Here is a 21,788-nt window from a genome sequence, read left to right on the forward strand (position 1 = left end):
TCACTTGAGAAAAATTGTACTTTTAACCGGGAAATCCAGTAAAAAATCCAGGATTTTTTTTCCTTGTCGGCATATACACCCTTTAATAGCATTAGCTGTTTTGAATAGTGAGTGCTTAAAAATGACATGGTGTTAATTTTGTTAAGAAAGAAATGAAAAAAATTAATACAGGAAAAAAAGTGTAAAAAGGACAAATTTAGTGCTTGATTCGTGAATGACTCTAACGTGCAGATGGAAAATGTGGAGACATCTGACATCCCTGTGTTTAAATTATTTACCTTCCATGTTTTATGTTTTCTTGTTCTGAATCTCATCTCTTGTAACTACTGTTCTGCCTGCTTAATATGTGATTTCTAGCTCCTTTTATCAATAACTTTTTCTGCTCCTCCTGAGACTCTCAGAAAAAATCTTGCAGCTGCATTTCATCAACATTGTCTATTTCTCCTTATTAATAAAACATTAAGTGATTAAGAAGCTTAATGAAATAATGTAATCCACATCAAGGTTTTGTAACACTCACCAGCTTGTTAATAAATACTTAATAAATAGAGTACAAAGATGTGGGCACACCTCTTTTTGTGTCACTTAATTCCACAGTTACCAGAAGATTAATTAGTTCAGCCTTTCTGAGACAAGTGGAAATGAGTTGGCAGCAGAGATAAAATTGCTCAAGTTAATATATATATATGACGAAAACAAAATCTAAAACCATAAAGCTAAACAGAAAGAGTTAACATGACTACGAGGGAAGGTAATATATTACTCCTTTCAGTAGTGGTTATGAGTTTTGATGTATTTAGAGGCATATATGTGTATAATTATTCATAAATGTACTAAGGAGTGATACCATTTGCCCACTTGCTCATTTCAGATTTTGTTCCAGTTTTGTGTGCTGATTTACTTAATGACCTAAGGAAGATTAATCTCTTCATGTACTTTGTTGAGGCTGGTCTCCTTTCAAGACATTGTTGTATAGTACTGTGTTTATAAAACCTACAAGTTTTGTCAATTCAAAGTACTTAGTTTTTGTGATACATAGGGCCAAATTTGGCACAAAGGATAAATTAGCTGCATAAATAAGTAACATTTAAACCATTGTGTATCAAAGAGGATACCTGATCCATATATGGTGTTAACTGCCATTTGAAATAGCACTATTTCATCTACAAAATATCAGAAATCCTTCCTTGCTTTTTTTCCCATGAAGGTCTACAATTATCAAGTAATGTTAATTTTGTAACAGAGAACTGATAATTTTTTATCATTTCTTTTGATATCAGTGCATGCATTTGTATTTTACTCGTAAGAGAAGTACAATTAGTACAACCTTGTATCTCATCATATATGTAAATTAAAGGGATGACAATTGCCAAAAACTGAATTTTGTGTGGACAGCAAATAAATAAATAAACCTGGAAAAAATCCTCCACCCATGGCTGGACATGCCTGGCTATTGTGCATAGCTTTGTCATGGCCATAGGAATACCAGTGTTTTACTAACAGGTAATGGTAAAATCCACCAAGAATTAACTCAAGCGTTTAACTGCGTATGTACAATTACTTCAAAAATATCTACGTTTTATGTTGCACCAAAATTTTCATTTGCTTGAGAAAATAAATTAATAATTGTATATATTCAATGGAAAAAAGCAGTTGTCGAAATATGTTCTTTCACGGCTAGAAGAATGCTGTTTCAAACTATGGTTAACACGAGTATGGATCAGACCATATTTTTGAGATGCTACGGTTTAAAAGTTGCTTATTTTTTGGGGTAATTTTTCTTTTATCAGCTTCAGCCCCATACATCTTAAGTAGTATAAACTCAAAAGTGATTAAAACATGCAGATTTTATAAAACAGGCTACTTGCCAACAACGCCATGGAAGAAGAGCATTGTAAACTATTTTGAAGGGAGGAATTTAGGGTAATCATACCAATTACACACCAATTACCACAATATTCACTGAAATACGAGCATCTTGAAGTTGACAAGAATTTTTGATTCGTCGTCATGACATTTTGTCACTCTTCACTTAAGTGTGTCTTATAAAGTATTGAAATTTGTCTTAAAAAAATGGGTAAATAATTTTGGCGACATATTTATGAACAAAATACATGATGTTTGAGTGGCAAACATCTCTGAAACTACGTCACTTGACATAGAATCACTAATAGATTTTAAAATATGTAAAATAATGGAAAGGCAGCCACTCGCCTACACTGGATGGTGTGTGAGGCATAGAAACACATAAGTTAACAGTAAACAGTATTTGCACTAGCTTTTGCTCTTCTTCTAGTTGAAGTGTGCACACACACACACACCCACACACACACACACACACACACACACACATGAAAGCCTGCTTGTTTATTTTTGTTGCTAGTCTTGATTGGCCCATAGTTTATTTCTATGCCATCGTAGAATTTTTGGACATTTTACTTCAATTTTTGGGTGGTTTTCAGCATGTCCTAAACCTATCTACTGAGATCTGTGATTGTCATTCCATTCAGGGAGTAGCTACGCATTTTAGACAGACTTAAAGTACTGCTGGTTGAAAGTATTGTTTGCTTACGTCCTTGGTTTTTATGTGATCTTTGTGACCACTGTTGTAAATCATTTTCTGTAGGTTATGTCTCGATTTAGTTTGTGTTCCTGTAAGAAATTTTCTTAAACAAGGTAGAAGGCAGTTACATTTTGCTGTATGGTTTGCACATTTCAATCTGCTGCCAGGCTGTTTTGTGCTACCAGTAGGATCCAGCTACATCATTACCACAAAGAGCATTGGTATAGGTGAACACATTCTTACATTTGAACTTAAAATAAGAACATTTAGTGTGAAGATTGACTGTGCTGCACTTTTATAGCTTAATGTAAACAGTCAATAAATCTTATGGATATCAGTAAAACTTGTGCTGCAACCTCTTATAGTAAAGTTCAGTTTGCAGTTGTAGGGTGGAATTTTGTGAACTCTGGATGCATTACTCTTTTACCAAAATCAGTTAACTTATTTGTTAGATATAAAAATAATGTACTGGAATACACTGAAATATATGTTTAAGAATAGAGTGATAAAGAGCAGCTAGTAAGTAGTACTTTCTCAAAGAGGGTGTTGTGTACTTTCTGATAAAATGGCTTGTTGCTTCATAATGGTTACACTCTGTATGATTATGTTCAGAATTTTATGTAAAAAGGAATCTTGTTTATACTCATAGATTTTGCTTTAAACACTCATTTTATTCTCTGTCTTACTATGTGAACATTAATTATTCCAGGCAAATCATCTCTTGTTACTACACTGTTACGACTCACAGAACTTTCTGGAGGGAGTATTCTCATTGATGGTATTGACATATCAAAAATTGGGCTTCATGATTTACGATCTGCCATAGCCATCATTCCTCAGGACCCTGTACTCTTTCAAGGAACTGTGAGATACAACTTAGATCCATTTAATGAGCACACTGATGAAAAAATATGGGAAGCACTAGAGAAGGCACATCTCAAAGAAAAGGTATATCTTTTTTATGTCTTTGTTTAGAAACTTTAAATTTAATAACAACTCTAAAATCTGAACTAAGACTCAAATTAATAAGAGTATAAAACATATACTTACCTGAAAATGCAGCAATCATGGGGACCATAAAGCATTCTGTTAAAACCCCAATTTGAGAGAAAGAACAGGGTATATACGTCGTGGGAAAAGCCAGAGAATTTTTTGACGTGGAAAAAATGTGGGAGAAACCCAAGAATTTTTAGAATTCTAGAAATTTTTCATTGTTTTAGTTTTCAGTCAAATTTTTGTAATTTTGACTGGTAATAACTGTTACTCTAATAAAGAATTTTATTTCATTCTGCTACTCCAGCAGTAAAACATAAATAAAAGAAAAACACCAAAATAAAACTTTCTTTGCAAAGAAAGTGCACCATTTACACCAATAAAACTCAGTGCACACACAAGCATCTGCTGAGGGCAAAATGTGTCAAAAACTCTGCGATACATGTAATGACAAACCGTTTTGATCCAGGGCCGATTAGGGTAATGGCAGTTTTTCAATAATTCCTGAAAATGTGATGTCACATGCAATATTGACAACTGCAGGGGTGTCTATCGACTTTGTGACGGGGAAGAATATGAATATTATTGCTCCTCGATTTACTCACTGTAATTTCAGCTGACCTCTTAGGTTCCTGCCTAACCAACACTGGAAAACATTTTTGATGACCAATATTGTATATGAAAGCATAAGTTGTCTTGTAGGTATTCAGTGTGTATATTAATTTAAACCATTAACTTTTCCTATTTGTGTGTTCCTGCTACTTAACAATAATGTTGCTCTTGGCTGACTACATCATGTGTCCTCTGCTATGAATATCTGCTGTATTTTGATGGCTAGATCACGTGACATGAGCTATGGTTGGCTGACAAAAGTGCATTACAATCTGGATTTCAGTTCTTTGGAAACCACCCTGCTTCATTTAATGGAATTTGTTTTTATATTTTCATAATAAAATATACAATGTAAATGTAGTCACGTATCGAAGATCTTTCCAAAACGAATGTGCGGCCTTTAGCGATATACATTGAATGTGTGACTCAATGTTGGCTACACAACTGCAGTGATGCTAATCATGGTAAATGTTTACTGTGTGGCTAGGGGAACATACACACATCAAAAAAGTTTTGCTTCACCCTGATTCCCAGAACTCCTGAAGATAGACGTTGACTGTGGATATTGTATCTCAGACACAGTCCCTTTGACTGTTCAGAGATGTCACTAAAGCTGCCCAAAGATGTAAACAACCATGCGTGAGCAGCATTTATTGGATGGAGGGGGTCTGACAGCTGATCAGTTCCAGTCATTCCACCAGGAAGGAGGTAAACGGCTAGTGTTGTCTGTAGTTCAACCATGCCTAGACGGTCAATACTAGGCGGTTCGATCGTGTCTGCATTGTTACTGTGTTCCAGGAAGGGCTCTCAACAAGGGAAGCGTCCAGGGGCCTCAGAGTGATCCAAAGCGGTGTTGTTCGAACATGGGGGAGAGACAGGAATTGTCAGTGACATGCCTTGCTTAGTCTGCCCAAGGGCTACTACTGCAGTGGATGATCACTACCTATGGGTTATGGCTCAGAGGAACCCTGACAGCAACGCCACTATGTTGAATAATGCTTTTTGTGCAGCCACAGGACGTCATGTTATGACTCAAACTGTGCACAATAGGCTGTATGACACGCAACTTCATTTCCAACGTCCATGGCGAGGTCCATCTTTGCAACCACGACACCATGCAGTGCAGTACAGATGGGCCCAGCAACATGCTGAATAGACCACTCAGGGTTGGCATCACATTCTCTTCACCGATGAGAGTTGCATGTACCTTCAACCAGACAATTGTCAGAGACGTGTTTGGAGGCAACCCGGTCAGGCTGAACGCCTTAAACACACAGTCCAGCGAGTGCAGCAAGGTGGAGTTTCCCTGCTGTTTTGGGATGGCATTATGTGGGGCTGATGTACGCTGCTGGTGGTCATGGAAGGCACCATAATGGCTGTACGATACGTGAATGCCATCCTCCGACTGATAGTGCAACCATATCGGCAGCATATTGGCGAGGCATTTGTCTTCATGGATGACAATTCGCACCCCCATCATGCACATCTTGTGAATGACTTCCTTCAGGGTAACGACATTGCTCGACTAGTGGTCAGCATGTTCTCCACACATGAACCGTATTGAAGGTGCGTGGATAGATTGAAAAGGGCTGTTTATGGACAACGTGACCCACCAACCACTTTGTGGGATCTACGCTAAATCACGTTTGAGGAGTGGGACAATCTGGACCAACAGTGCCTTGATGAACTTGTGGATAGTATGCCACGACGAATACAGGCATGCATCAATTCAAGTGGACATGCTACTGGGTATTAGAGGTACTGGTGTGTACAGCAATCTGGACCACCACCATTGAAGGTCTTGCTGTATGGTGGTACAGTATGCAATATGTGGTTCTCATGAGCAATGAAAAGGCGGAAATGATGTTTTTGTTGATCTATCTTCCAATTTCCTGTACAGGTTTCGCAACTCTTGGAACGGTGGTGACGCAAAACTTTTTTTGATGTGTGTTATTTGTCATTTTTGGTTGTGAACAGCAGTGAGTCAGTGTTCCACAGTTTCGAGTGTCAATTGTCTCACATGGTGAAGTTTAATTCCTCAGTAATGTAGTAGTGGGAAGTTGTTTGAGGTTTTGTTGTGACTTCTGATTGCTTCCAAATGATGATAGCAGGAACTGTGTAGAATTTCATGGACTCAACACCATGAAACTCTGCAAGAAAGGTGTGAATGCTGATTTTCTTTTGCAATTCTAATGCGCTCAATAACAGTTCCAAGTTATCCACCGAGAAGAGCATCATTTTAGTTTCTTGTTGGATAAGAGACTATACACGACAAGCGACAGCTTTTGAAACACAGTTGTCCACGAATACCGTGTACAGCTACTATGGTTTCTGCCGAGAAGTCTGTTAAGTCATAGGAAACAAGGATGTTGCAAGAGACAAATCACATATATCTACTAATAAATACCAGAGAGTAGGACCATTGAAGAAAAGAAGTTGTACATATTTGTATATTTGGCGGCAGTGAAAAAGAATCGTGCAAATGCTTTATAGTTTGAGTTTAATCAAAGGGGTGGAAAAACTTTCAGTCTCTGTGATAAAGCACTTTATACTGACAGGAAACGAAAGTGATGACAGATGATTTTGTCATACTGCACCTTCAACATGAATTTGTGAATCATTCTGTTGAATTTCTGTTGTTGGACGACCCAACCGTCCACTCACAGACTATCGAACGCTTGTGAAAATCGCTTAAATCACCAGTAAAAAGAGAGGATGAAAACTGACCTTGCTGATACACTCTCGATATTTCTGACCGACATAGCAGGCTAGTTGCTAGGTTATAGAAAAAGAGAATTGCTGCCAGTGGCTTATACAACATGGGGAATAGTACCTGAAGAAGACATGGCCAGCGATTTAAGTAAGTAAAGTTACAGCTTTAATTTGTACTTAATTGTAACATAGTGAATGTTCATCTTTTGTCGTTCTAGTGAACACAGTAAACAGTATCCATAACCATCGACATCAAGCCGCACTGTCCATGTATATCACGAAGGACCTGTGCTTTAGATAGGCAGTCATTCTGTTTATTATTGGTTTTTGTTTCCTAAAGATCCGGGATGTTCTATATCGGTGTTTAAAAAACACACACACACACACACACACACACACACACACACACACAGAGTCTTTGTTATTAATACCGGCAAGTTCTTGAATGTTGTATTAAAGTTGCTATGAGAAATAGGTCTGGGAAATTATTACATACAATGAAGTTGTCATCACTTGCCCACCTGTATGCCCTTACATCGTATTAAGCACACATTCATAATACTTCCAGATAACTGCTACTTATTATTTACTCAAAGCTAACCATCACATTATGTATGATTTTGCTTCCCATAGTTGGACTTCGCAGATTTCAATTTGTGTGTGTGTGTGTGTGTGTGTGTGTGTGTGTGTTTTGCACACTTTTTGTCTTGTGTTTACTATTAGTTTGTCTTTCTTTTATTGCTACCATTTGTGCAGGTAAGCCGTGAAGAGAAGCAACTCCTCACTGCTGTGGAAGCCGATGGTGAAAATTTGTCTGTGGGAGAAAAGCAATTAGTGTGCTTGGCACGAGCTTTACTACGCAAAAATCGTATTCTTCTACTTGATGAAGCTACTGCTTCAGTTGATATTGAGACAGACTTCTTGATTCAACAAACTGTTCGTGATGCATTTGCTCATTGCACAGTACTTACTATAGCACATCGCCTTAACACAGTGGCTACCTACAACCGAGTAATGGTCATGGATGCTGGCAAGGTAGGTTGCGTTACTTATATTTATTACTATCAGAACAAAATTAATTTTTTTAAAGGAAAGGTACAATATTATGAACATACATATTTTGACCATCTGAGTTAGGGATTTTGTGTAGCTGTTGTCTTGATATTGAAATTATTCTATGCATATTCATTGTAAGTTAAGGAAAAAATGAGCTTATTGTTGACAACATTAATGTTTTTCATTGTAAATGTTAATAATGGTTCTATACAGAAACTGAAAATGAGAGACTGAAACAGTTTTATTATTTCTGTAGTTTATGATGATACCACAATGAAAAGTACTCATATAGAAAAGTATTCCAACATTTCGTATAAAATGTTGCTGAACATCAAACACACATGTCCATGCAAATATTTGGAGGCTGTTCTTTCCTATTAGACTTTTCTCAGAATAAAAATGATGGTAACAGATATATTCGCTTTCCAGAAAATTTTTAACAGATTTGGGAGTATATGCCCAACAAAGAACTGCTCTTCTACAACTAGATGGGATTAAGGAGTGTACGAAAGTTGTTTAATGCTGAAGAAAACCTTTATGATAACTTTTCCTAGATAAAACAATAGTTTCATAGCAGATTGAAAGAGACTTGAAAAATTAGACAGATGCTTTGAATCGTCTAAGGTAATTTACAGTAAGCATTGTAGGGCTGTTATTGACATCAGTACCACAGAATCATGGAAAATTAATAAGTCAAGAGTGAAATACAAGAGGAACATTCTCATGTTGAAAGCACAGTCAAGTCCAAATCAGAAGGCAGAAACCTTAGTGAAGTAAAACACTTACATGCTTAAGCACTTTAATTTCTGACATCAGCGTTCAGCCAGAGCAGAAGTGACCTTCTTGACGGGGGGGTTTAGTTATTTATACAGACACCGTAGTCCAGAATGCTGATATTTATACAAAGTGGTGCAGATATGGATGCTTGCGGTGACCACTCCCAAGTGAAGTGCCATTGAGAGGACCAGCAACAAGGGCGCACGTCACATCTTGATAGCTGGTTTCACTATGTAGTGGAACTGTGCCGATGGCGAAGGTGCTGGCCGCTCGAAACAAAGTGACATTTGTGACTGAGGCGAAGAAGTTTTACTGCCCAAGCCCCGTAGGATTCGTGGGGCTGTTTCTGACAACAGTAGAACTCTGCACATACTGCAGTGACATGCACGCATTTATGGTGATAATTTGACAACAACGTATACATTTCATCAGACAAAAGTGACGTTGCTTCCTAGAATTGGGCTGACTGACACGACAACTGGTAGACCCAAGGAGAAATCCACAAAAGGAACTAAGCCTTTCACATGTTTGCATCAGGGATACCATGTGTTGCTGAAGCCACTTTACATAAGCTTCCCAGTATTTAGCAGCATTAGCTTAAGGGGCAAATGGCAGTGGGTATGCCAGTGGCATTGAAGCCTGCATAGTCAGTGTGGGAGACAAGTTTGTGATAGCAACCATAAGAGCCTGCTGCTGCTGCTCGAGGACAGATTGGGGCACTGCCTCCATGGACAGAAGAACCAAAGGATTAAGTAAACAGACTGAGTGCATGGAAGTGACCACCACACTTGTCACCAATTGTCTTATACAGTGAATCAAAGTTTATTCTTCTTCCACATGCAAGCAAACAATAGTTGAGAACTTAAGATTCAAACAGAGCCAATCCAGTACTGATACAAGCAGTTACTCACAATAAGTATGAGCACACTATGAGAGTGATTGCCTGCTGGAGTGCACTTATAAATAGGAGGGCTCCAGTAGATGGTGCAGAGGATGCTATGCCATGTGCGTAAGTTAAGTGGCTACGGGTGGCTTCTGTTGGCCAGCGCACGCAGGTACTGTTGCCACAATATTCAAAGTGTAGTGTGCCAGCAGGCTTGTGCCGTGGTGCATATCCAAGTATTACATGCAGTGTCCATAGAAATGCAGAACAGAAAACATTATTTATACTGATTTTTGAGCTCTTGCTCTTTCTCTGGTCAAAGCACACACACACGTTCATGCACTCCCAATTGGATAAGTCAGTGGCCATGGGGAGACTCTTGCTGTAGCCACTGGTATGCGTGTTTTAGTGTCTGTAACATTGGGTGCATGAATGTGTGTGTACTTTGATAAGAGAGGGGGGGGGGGGGGGAGCTTGAAAGCTAATATAAATACTGTTTTCTGTTGGCTCTTTCTATGCGCTGCACTCTAACGAAACTGAGCAAGGTGGGACAGTTGTAGGGTGCTGGACATGCACCAGGTGCCATTTCAAATTTGTGTCTGGCCATCCAGATTTAGTTTTTCTGTGGTTTCTGTAATTTTTTAAAGAGGCAAATGCTAGTATGATTCCATTGAAAAGGACATGGCTAATTTCCATTCCCATACCTCCCCAGTCACAGCTTCGGCTCTTTCTATAAAAGGTCCTGTTCTTCCTGCTTAGCAGACTTCCAGGTAAAGCAGTTGGCAGTCAGGAGTATGAGCAGTGAAAGACACATGTTTATGCTACCAAGAGTTTACATTTCAGTAGTGATTATGAATGTAATGGAGGTTATTTTATCGAAAGTGTAGTAGTGTGTTGCACAATCGTTTTGTTGCAGTTGAAGGTGGAGGGGATAGTTATGCAATTATCATTTATAAATAACAAAACCATAATACAAAATTATCAGTTTATTTATATTACAAAAATCAGTTTAACAATTAAGAAGTATAATGGAAATACGTGTTTTGCGTAATACACTAAAAACTTGCTCACTTGTTGCTGAACCTGTCCTGTCTGATTCCTGTTGCGAACTTAAAACCTACAACTTAATTATTGCCTGCTACATACTCCTACACCACACTTGAAGCTGCTTGGTCAGCTATTGTTCTGTATTCTCAGTAGTTTAGCCTGTGCTGTTTGTGAATTATTATCTGTGTAGTTTGTTGTTTATATGTTGCTAACAAATTTTGAATTTATTCACACACAGTTGTAATTGATGTGTGTACAATTTAAGTGGAGGATTTCTACTAATGACATTGGTCCAATCATGTTTACTCCACATTCATCAATAAAGCAATGGACTACTTCATCTTTTATGCCCCTTTCTTGTAACATCATCTTAAGTGTCTCCAAGTTATCCCTGGTGTGACAAATATGGCAGGCAAAATCTTCACTGCTATTTGAGTTTTGAAATTCAAGCCTAGCGAGCCATCATCTTTGGTAAAATCTTACCTTTCAAATGGGGCAATTTCAGTTGGAATCAGAGGCAAAGCTACTTTACATCTGTAATACTGACACAGATGATGTAGTGATAAGGAAAAACAATCATTCTATTAAATGTACAGCAAGTCAGACTGGATTCAATAGCCGGTAGTGTTATTTGAATTCTGTCACAGTAATCCCTAAAAGTCCGCTAATGCGAGCCTTGATGCCACTATTGTATTTCAGTAATTCTCAAAAATAATTTCTTCACATTACTGAATGTCCTGCTGAGCATTGGTATCCTTAAATCTGTATCATAAGCTGTAAAATGGAAGTCTCAGTTTATAGTATAGCAGCCTGGTCTCCCTGCTCTACCATCTCTGTGAGGAAGTAAATTGAAAGCATTCTTGTGAATATTGGTTGAGTAACTCTGAAATATCGGTACTACTTCATGTGGGAAATTCAACATTCATGTTTGTGACACAAGTTCTACAATATAAGTTTCATTAACCATATTTTATTATCTTCAGAAGTGAAATGGTCCTTGTAAACTTAGATAAACTGAACAACTAATGAAGCAAATTAACTTCAGTTAATAATCTAAAATTCAAATGAATCATACGGCCATCACATTTGTTTGCTATTACGAACTGCAAACTGTAAAGCACTGTGTGTGCTGTGTAGTAAGTTGTTATTTGTGCCTAATGTTTCCTGTCTTCCAAAATATTTGTGTGTGTTGAGCATTAGTCTTTTATCTTGGAATGATTTGCTTTGGTATCCACCGTAGGGCATGTACTATGGTTTTGTATGTGTTTTATGTTCAGATGAACATTTTCCTATTCCACTCTATTGATAACTAATGTGAATCAGTAATTGATATTAATAATCTTTTGTTGCACTAATGTTTCATAATATTAACTAGTAGATTAGAATAGTATTAATAGTAGAAATGCAGAGCAATCATTTTCAACTAATTTACAAATTACTACTACTAATTTCAGGTTGTGGAGTTTGACACACCAGTCAGTTTAATGAATAGAGAAGACTCACTCTTCAGACAAATGATGCTTGCCATGGGAATCTCGACATTACAGGATCTCAGTATATGATATTTTTGTCATTTAGGGAACAAATGTAAATTAATGGTTCTGGAAAACGTTGCTATTTAACAGCTGAATTATATTTATAGGAGGCTATATTATTGCAGCTGAATTTATGAGAACTCATAATTTTTGGAAGTAAAATGGATAATGAGAAATCAGTCAAGGTCATTGTAGTCTTATCATTGTTTGAAAAGTACAATATTGTCTTGTAGTGATACAGCAAATTTTTGCAGACAGAGGAAGCTTGGATATTTTCGTAATGGAATTATTTACACTAACATGTTAAATCTGTTATTTGGCAATTTAAGAGCATGGGGGCAGTGGCCTTACTTAAATGTGAGTATGTTTTTATACGATTTATATTTAATTTTTGAAAAATATTTATCATGCTATTTAGCATCAACTTTAATGTAAAAAACACATCTTATTTTTGAGACATTTGTAAATGTATGTATGTTCATGCAATTTTTGTCTTTGCATACAGAGATAAGTGTTTATTCGGTGGAGCATGTCTTGACAACTATTTTTTGATTCAATATGCTATAAGTTGATAATGATCCCATAGTGGAAGAAACCTTTTGCTTTGACCTCACAAACTATGTAGAGCACTCTGAAAAATATACAACCCACCCATTACAGTTACATGTTTCACCCGTGAGTGACTAAATACACAGTGAAACTACTGTTATATAGTCATAAATGAGTGAGAATCTGGTGCTGTTGATTGCAGGAATTGCTTTCTTTTTTCAGAGTTGAAATTTCCTAGACATTAATGCTGTTTGTTAAGAATCATATTTTGCAAATAATTTGCTGTTATAAAGCAATTTTTCTGGTTGTAATTAACTACCTTTAAACTGTACTTAAATGATCAGTTTTGTATTTGTGAAATGAAAAACATGGGTTTGTGTAGCATGGGAAGGGCGAATTTACGTAAAATGGTGATAAATCTGTTTTGTTATCAACAGTTTTTCTGTTAGATCTGAACAGTAAGTTTGTATGGATATGATTTTGATGATCTAGTCTTCCACTTGCCCTGTTATTTGTTGGAATTGACTTGGTAGAGTTTTTTTCATTTAATTACAACTCGATTATGGCTTTTGTCTCTGTTTGTACAGAATGTAAAAGTGACACATTTTAGAAAACCCTGTTACTGTATAGCTTAAGAAATTAGTATCCTTTAAATATACTCCAGGAAGCAGAAAACGGAAAATGACTTAACAGTAAAAGAAAGGTTATTGTCAACTTGGGAACATTTGTCTTTTGGCTACCACAGTTCATTATTTTGCCCGTTTACAGAAAGGCCTTCATTGCATATGCACAAAAAGGAAAAATTCCTCAGAAACTTGTTACAAACATGTCAGCATGCATACTATTGGAAAGTAAACACACTGTGAAGACACTATAAGATGACTAATAAAAAGCAAATGTTACCAGTCCATAATTAAACTCCAGATTTCTCTATTTGAGAACAGTTTAGTTATCTGTCCCCATAACAGAAGTGAGGTTTCTTCTTAAGTGGAGTGTAATGTTCCTCATTGCTGCACACATTAATGGGAATTGAAACCTGTGCAGCCATTTGAGATCTGAAATTCTTTATTTAATTTACATTTTATATGTAACAGCAGACTTTTAAGGCAAATATCAACTCCAAATAATTTAAATGGGCAAAATAATTGAGTTTGGCAAATACAATTGATTGTTTTAATTGACTGTCATAATACTCACTTGTTATAATACTCAAATGTATATTCTGTTTTACTGGAATGTACTGAAGTTACTCGGCTTCTCTAGAAAAAAAAAAACTATTTTGTTTTTATTGTGCCAGTGGTCGTCAATATCTGTTTTAGTAGTCTTTGGAGAAGAAAGTAAAACTTTTCTTCACAATATTCAGCTGTGATTTATTCCAAACTATAGAATTTAATAATATTTATTTATTTGAAAGTTAAATGTATGTAGCCATATTGTTGCAAAAGAGTACAAAAGTATTTCTCAGTAAATTTTAATGTTCTTTTACATGTGATAAAGTATTCTTACTGTTATTACATGATTAAATGTTTTACATGGTTACTTCATTTGAATTCTGAACTATGTTTCAGGATGATGTACTTAAAATTATGAAAGCTAAGTGCCTAAATAAATGTATACTCAGAGTTATAATAAATATGCGGTTGTGCTGCTAATTTGCTGTTCAATTTTTTATTTTTATTTTTTGAACACCATTTGTATTACACATCTACTGCGTGGGGTTGTCCAGGTGGGGGAGGACTAAGTCCAAGTAAGGGTTGAACATCATTTGTGACCAAAATATATATTGTGAACAGTGTATGCTTAAAAGACCAGTCAAAGCAATTAAGAAGAATTTACTTGTAAGCTTTCAACAATTAATTAAAAAACACGTTAAGAACTATAACAAGTCTCAGAGGTGATCAAATTTCATAAATGTGCACATCCCCGAACATGTGCTGCAGTACTTACTTTGCTTTCAAGTAAGACTTCAATGCACTGTCACACTGACCCACATTGTACTGTTAAAACATAGGAAACCCAAGAGGGTGTATATGGTTATGAAAATATCTATGTTCAAAGACAACAAACAAATGCTGCACTTAACTATCACTCTTAGGAAAGAAAATGCTTCCAACAAGCTACATCACAAAGGCAAAGAAATTTGTTGCAGTTTCTCGAGAATTAATCATTTCAATTCCTATAATGAGATACCAAATAATTATTAGGACACAGAAAATATTTGTAATACAAGCTCATGTGTCAGAAGAACAATGCATTTCTGGCTCAAAATGACAGCTACAACAAGAAGAAATTGTGTCACAATTTGGCAGTTCATTTTGTAATATTTTCTGACAGCCTGCTTACTAATTTACAATTCTGTTGTATTACAAAATGTTCCACAATACTACTGACCAAAGGAATGAAACAAACAAGCACACACACACACACACACACACACACACACACACTTAAAAAAACAAGAAAGTACAATGTTGTTGATCAAGAGACAGTGCAACCTGCGACCTCATAATCCAATCGGCTGCACTCAGGTAGCTACTCAGGGTAAATCAGATATAGACACCTCCTGGCTAATCAAGACAATTCTGTGCATTGTGCTAGTGACTGCTAGAATTGTCTGGCAAGTAAAGGATCTTTCAGTTCAACAAATAATCAAATCATAAATGACCCTTAATCCCTCAATCATGGAACTGAACTCAATATGGCTGTGAGCATAATTACACACCCACAATAAAGGGACCAGGATTCAGTATCAAAGCAATACCCAATGCCGTGACGGTAACAAGGGACCACCAAGCGGGATGGAAAATCAACAAGATTTGAATGAATGCACACAGGTGGCAAACGAACTTCAATTACATTAGCAGACATTACTTAAAACCAAAAAATTGGCTTGAACCCTTTTCTCCCAGAATTAACAAGTTACTTAGCAAGCATCAAAACCACTCACAGCACTAAATGAGATAACTTAATCCAAAGTCTTCAAAGCTATCATATATAAGAAGGTAAAAACACTATGTCTTAATTACAGAAAATCACACATTTACGCTGTTATAATAAGCAGTTGGTTCAAGCACGTGCAGGCCTCTTGAGCCAGTATATTTAGAGTTCTAGTAGCCATGAAGGTGAGTTACATTTTGCGAACCTCACGCTGTCCCCAAAGTCACTCAACAGAAGCAAGATACTTCACCGCAGTTCTGAGATGGCATGTTTCCCTCTTACACAAGGCGCTGCAACCACTGACTTCGAGTACAAATTGCTTCGGCCACCTCATGTCCTATGGAGCCATCAGGATGAAAACTTATTTTCTGACATGCAACCCCAAGCACAATACTGAAGTCCAGTCATCCGAAAGAGAAATCGCACAGCTCAAATCACAACACACTGTGCCAGAACAGCCCTCCCTGCTCGGCCATCCGACACACTCTTCACGCTGCCACTTGCTTTCATCAAAACAGCACACTGTCCGCTAGAGGCGAAGATGGCATGCAGGAGATGTACCGCGACTTATCGACAAGGTACAGCTCAATTTAATCATGTTAAGCACAATGTTATGATAACATTACACTCACACTCCAGTAACATTCTCCGTGTTGTTGTTGGCTGTAGTAGCTGTATCAATTCAAGCAGAGCAGTCTGTGTTCATACTAATACTATTTCTTGGCACAGCCAAACCAGTCAGCCTTATGCATCAGATGCCACTATGTTCAGAGCATCTGTTGACTTGTAACTGAAAGCAAACATAACATGCAGAGATAAGTGATTACATAAATGCAATTAAATCTGAAATTGTAATTTATTTAATTGTTCAGTGAAGATACTCATTGCTACAAAATATATTGCAGTAAGTATATAAATCATATCTAATTTAGTTACAGAGATGTAAGACTTAAATAATAGTGTGTAAAAAACCAGTGACTGTGATACTTTTACTGAAAATTTCTAGCCATATTGTGCTTGAAAAGTAGAACACAACAAAACATTACGTGCCAGAATTGATTCATCTAAGCCATAAGTTTCACTCGTGTGTCCACTAATGCCATTCTCAGTCCTAGATAGCTTTGATTCATTGCCACTCAAGGGAGGTGAGCTTGCATAAATAATATCATTGACGATAACTTCCATAATTTCAGTGTTTGCCCAATAGTATGTTTCTAAACATTCCACCTTATGGCAATATTCCATCCGGTTCTCTGTGATAACATAAGGGATGTTCTCTGAAATACCTTTTCATTTTCGTCCAAATCAGTTCATTTGCATTGGGATCACAATTATATGGCAAGTAGGCTACTCTACTGCCCTACTTTAAAGCCATTATATGCTATGCTTTCTCTGTGGATTTATTCAATCATTTTATGGAGCACAGAACTATTTTTTTACCTGCTGTCATCACAGTTGATTTATTTCTTTTTCTGTCACCCCACTATTGTCACTTTCATGCCTATTGTTGTGTGATTGCATTATCCAAGAAAATCACTAACTTGGAGGAAGGTTTCATTAAACAAGAGACGTTCAGGGGAGTCCACCTGAGCCCAGAACTCTAGATGAGTATGCCCAGTGAGAGTGTTCTGAGTGACAAATTTGCAAAATAGTCTTGATACATATTTAGTTTCAATGTATTAGTCATTAACTATTCTTTTATACTTGTTAAATAAGTTTCCACTGTATTGTATAAACATGAGCATTTATTGCATGATCATGTGCAGTTAAGATTTTCAGATTAATACTGAAACAAACTAACATCTGCTTTATATCTTTCTTGAGTAAATTCTTCATTGGTGATTCTCGATGTTGCCTACTCTGAGAGCTGCCTTAAACAGTCGATGGGGTGCTGGAAGCTTCGTGTCATATCCTATGGTATAAAGGTGTCTGCTTGCGAACTCCCAACAGCCGCTCATCATCCATGGTGTACCTCAAGTAATAACACAATGAAAAACAAACAACTCAGCTACCACTTGATATTGCATGCATAGAAATGAGACAAAAGTGTGTATTATTTAAAATGCATTTACTTTAACACGATTACTCATTTATAGACAGTAAGGGTTCAGCAAACTTCACACTTCTGACTTTTGAGGGGAAGATCCTGAATGAAATTCTGCAAAAATTCTGTAGCCTCATACATGCTGCACCATATAAATTAGAAAGTGTGTTACTATTTCTTGCTGTTGTTGTGGTCTTCAGTCCGAAGACTGGTTTGGTACAGCTCTCCATGCTACTCTATCCTGTGTGACCCTTTTCATGTCCAAATAGCTACTGCAACCTACATCCTTTCGAATCTGCTTACTGCATTCATCTCTTAGTCTCCATCTACTGTTTTTACCTCCCAAACTTCCGTCCAATACTAAACTTGTGACCCTTTGATGCCTCAGAATGTGTCCTATCAACTGACCCTTTCTTTTGGTCAAGTTGTGCTACAAATTTCTTGTCTCCCCAATTCTATTCAGTACCTCCACATTAGTTACGTGATCAACCCATCTAATCTTCAACATTCGTCTGTAGCATCACATTTTAAAAGCTTCTATTCTCTCTTTGTATAAACTGTTTGTTGTCCGTGTTTCACTTCTATACATGGCAACACTCCACACAAATATCTTGAGAAAAGACTTCCCAACACTTAAATCTATATATTCGATGTTAACAAATTTTTCTTCTTCAGAAATACTTTCCTTGCCATTGCCAGTCTACATTTTATATTCTATCTACTTTGGCCATCATCAGTTATTTTGCTGCTCAAATAGCAAAACTCATCTACCACTTTAAGTATCTCATTTCATAATCTAATTCCCTTATCATCAAAAAATGGTTCTAATGGCTCGGACCACTATGGGACTTAACTTCTCAGGTCATCAGTCCCCTAGAACTTAGAACTACTTAAACCTAACTAACCTAAGGACATCACACACATCCATACTCGAGGCAGGATTCGAATCTGTGACCGTAGCGGTCACGCGGTTCCAGACTGTAGCGCCTAGAACCGCTCGGCCACCCCGGCCGGCTCTCTTATCATCCCCTGATTTAATTTGGCTACGTTCCATTCTCCTTGTTTTGCTTTTGTCTTATATTTTCCTTTCAAACCACTGACCATTCTGTTCAATTCCCCATCCAAGTCCTTTGCTGTCTGTGACAGAATTACAAAGTCGTCGGCAAACCTTAAAAGTTTTTATTTCATTTCCCTGAACTTTTAATTCCTACTCTATATTTTTCTTTGGTTTCCTTTACTGCTTGTTCAATGTACAGACTGAATAACATTGGGGATAGGATACAACCCTGGCTCACTCTCTTCTCAAGCACTGCTTCACTTCATATCCCTTGACTCTTATAACTGCCGTTTCATTTCTGTTCAAGTTGTAAATAGCCTTTTGCTCCCTGTATTCTCCCCATGCTGCATACAGAATTTCAAAGAGAATATGCCAATCAACATTGTCAAAAGTTTTCTCTAAGGCTACAAATGCTAAAAATATAGGTTTGTCTTTCCTTAACCTATCTTCTATGAGAAGTATTGCCTTGTGTGTTCCTATATTTCTCTGGAATCCAAACTGATCTTCCCCGAGGTTGCCTTCTACCAATGTTTCCATTCGTCTGTAAAGAATTCATGTTAGTATTTTGCAGCCGTGACTTATTGAACTGATACACTGGTAATTTTCACACTGTCAGCAACTACTTTCTTTTGAATTAGAATTACTACATTCTTCTTGAAGTCTGAGGGTATTTCACCTGTCTCATACATCTTACACACCATTTCTTAAGTAATCCAATTCAGACATTAAATGTTATAATGGGACTAAATCTTTTTTTTTTCTTTCATATGTCATGTACATTGGACACAATCCATATTTGTCTTTTCACTTAGTTAATTCCCCTTTTACTTAAAACATATGTGTCATTTCATTTTGCTGCTTAAGTGCTATTAGTTCAAAGTTAATTATGTAAGTGTATACATTGTTACATTATCATTCATTATTATAATTTTTTTTATTTTCTTGTCAAATAACCATATAGCCTTCAGTCTTAAATGCTTCTGCTAATTGAATCAGTTCTGGTAATTTTTATATACATTCATTTATCATCATTCTACCTTCATCACTTAAGCTTAAAGGAAACCAATGTAACTACCATAGATGCTGCTTTGGGATATCTGTTGCATTTAACCTTCCACAACCTTTTACTTATTATAACAACATAAGCTGTTGGCCATTCACCATAGTAACTTTGGCTGTAGTAAAGTTGGCATCATCCCTCATACTTAAATCCACTAATTATTCATTTTGTAATAAATTTAAAAATAGGTTAGGTTCCTTTTAGGTGCGTAGACATTAAGATACTTTGTCCAGAAGCTACTTGGGCTTTCTGCCCAATGTATGGATTAACCACAAAGAGGACTGCTTATCCAGCGGCACCTCCAGCTTTATCTTTTATGTAAGATAGTTAGGGATGAGCTTGACTATTTATGCTAAATTATGCTAATGTCCACCCCTCCCCAAATATTCAGTAAATTCAAACCAGTACAGAATCTCTTTGTACAAATTGTTACCAATTACTACTATCAACCAGTAGAAACTGTGTAAACACTCTCCAGATTTTGTCGTATAGTAAATTAAACTTACAGAATCCATTATAAACTACAATTAATTATGCTTCACAAAATATTCAACCTTTCTTAATCTAAAACGTGTTACTGGATTGAAATCATCATTAAATTACAGCTTCTCTCACATCTTGGAAAAATTTTAAGAGGATGTTCTGTTTCCTCCAGCATTTAAACTACTGGTATTTTCATTTCTGATGGACTGTCCTATCTGTGCCAGTTGTAACCAGATAACTGATATTTCTATGTAGCGGGAAAAATATTGTTTCACTGCACAGGGTACAAAGATCACAGTAATTATCAATAAATTGATACTTCCCCCTAGCAAGGAAAGACAGGATTATTCCTTGCACCGAGAGACACCATAGGTGCTCACCTCATTAAGGATAAAAGAAAACTGGTTCTTTGACCAACATGTTAATTAATGCTACAACTCTACACGAGTCTTCACATTTTAAAACTAAGTATTATACATCGTAACAGGTACCAGCCACTAGCTAGGGTACAAAAGGTCCTCAGAGCACTACATTTTTACATCCATACTTATGTAGAATCAATATAAATAAAAATCAGTTGCTGAGTGTATGAAGGTCATCATCTCAGAACAATTTGGTTGATATTTTTTGTGATGTTCGTTATTGTATGACATCGTTTGCACGAAAGAAATTTGTTGGAAAATCCAACGGAAAAATCAGAAAGTGACATCAGTTGCATATCAACAATTAAGAATGGCTTGAAGATTTGACTGCTTGTTCTCTTTGTTGCACTCTTAATTGTGGATGGTAACAGTACTTTGGCATGAAAAAGAAAATTTAAAAAAAATTGTATTCAGTTTGGCAATTTATAACAAAAAATCAGTTTGACAGTTGTATATATAAAATATAAATATGTATGTATTATACAAAGAGGAAACATTGTTACCGATAAATATATATATGTAATATATGAAGGGGAAACATTGTTACCAAAATTCTCAAAATGATCTTGATGGATTTACTTCAAAGTTTTGCACAATATTCTACTGAACATTCAGATGGAAATGGACATAGAGAGAGGTGAGAAGGAATTGAACAGAGAGAGGAGGGAGGAGGTTATGCACAGAGGGGTGGGCAGAGGAAGAGATGTATGGAGAGACACAAGGGATGAGAAAATGGCTGGAGAGAGAGGGGGCAAAGTATTTAGGATGTACATGCAATTCCATATATACTTAGGAACTGCGAAGCACTACCGGGTTCACAAGTTTATACATAAAACAACTTCCACTACCACTGACGTGCTTCTCACCAGGATTACCCAATCACTCTTACTTGGTCTGGAACACTCCCCACCAGTTAAAATATAAAATATTTTCTTAAATCATTGCCAAATGTTTATCCCCCGCCAAGGCTGAATCATAAACTGAAGATCATTGAGATACTTTGGTGACTTAAATTTTGAAATAGTTGCACATTGTTCACTTTGTAAGCTTTTTTTAAT

The 21,788-nt window shown here is 36.6% G+C and overlaps 1 protein-coding gene across 2 annotated transcripts in view; it reads left to right on the top strand.

Annotated features, from left to right (window-relative positions):
- Positions 1-14,444, top strand: part of LOC126248684 (ATP-binding cassette sub-family C member 5-like) — a 288,000-nt gene extending 273,556 nt beyond the window's left edge. For both annotated transcript variants that reach the window (XM_049949958.1, XM_049949966.1), the window contains 3 exons: positions 3,273-3,511; positions 7,637-7,915; positions 12,098-14,444. In XM_049949958.1, the coding sequence (XP_049805915.1) occupies positions 3,273-3,511; positions 7,637-7,915; positions 12,098-12,205 (626 nt within the window). In that variant the 3' untranslated portion in view covers positions 12,206-14,444. The remainder of the gene's footprint in view (positions 1-3,272; positions 3,512-7,636; positions 7,916-12,097) is intronic.
- Positions 14,445-21,788: the final 7,344 nt, after the last annotated feature.

Source organism: Schistocerca nitens, chromosome 1, assembly GCF_023898315.1.
Source record: "Schistocerca nitens isolate TAMUIC-IGC-003100 chromosome 1, iqSchNite1.1, whole genome shotgun sequence".
Taxonomy (NCBI): Eukaryota; Metazoa; Arthropoda; class Insecta; order Orthoptera; family Acrididae; genus Schistocerca; species Schistocerca nitens.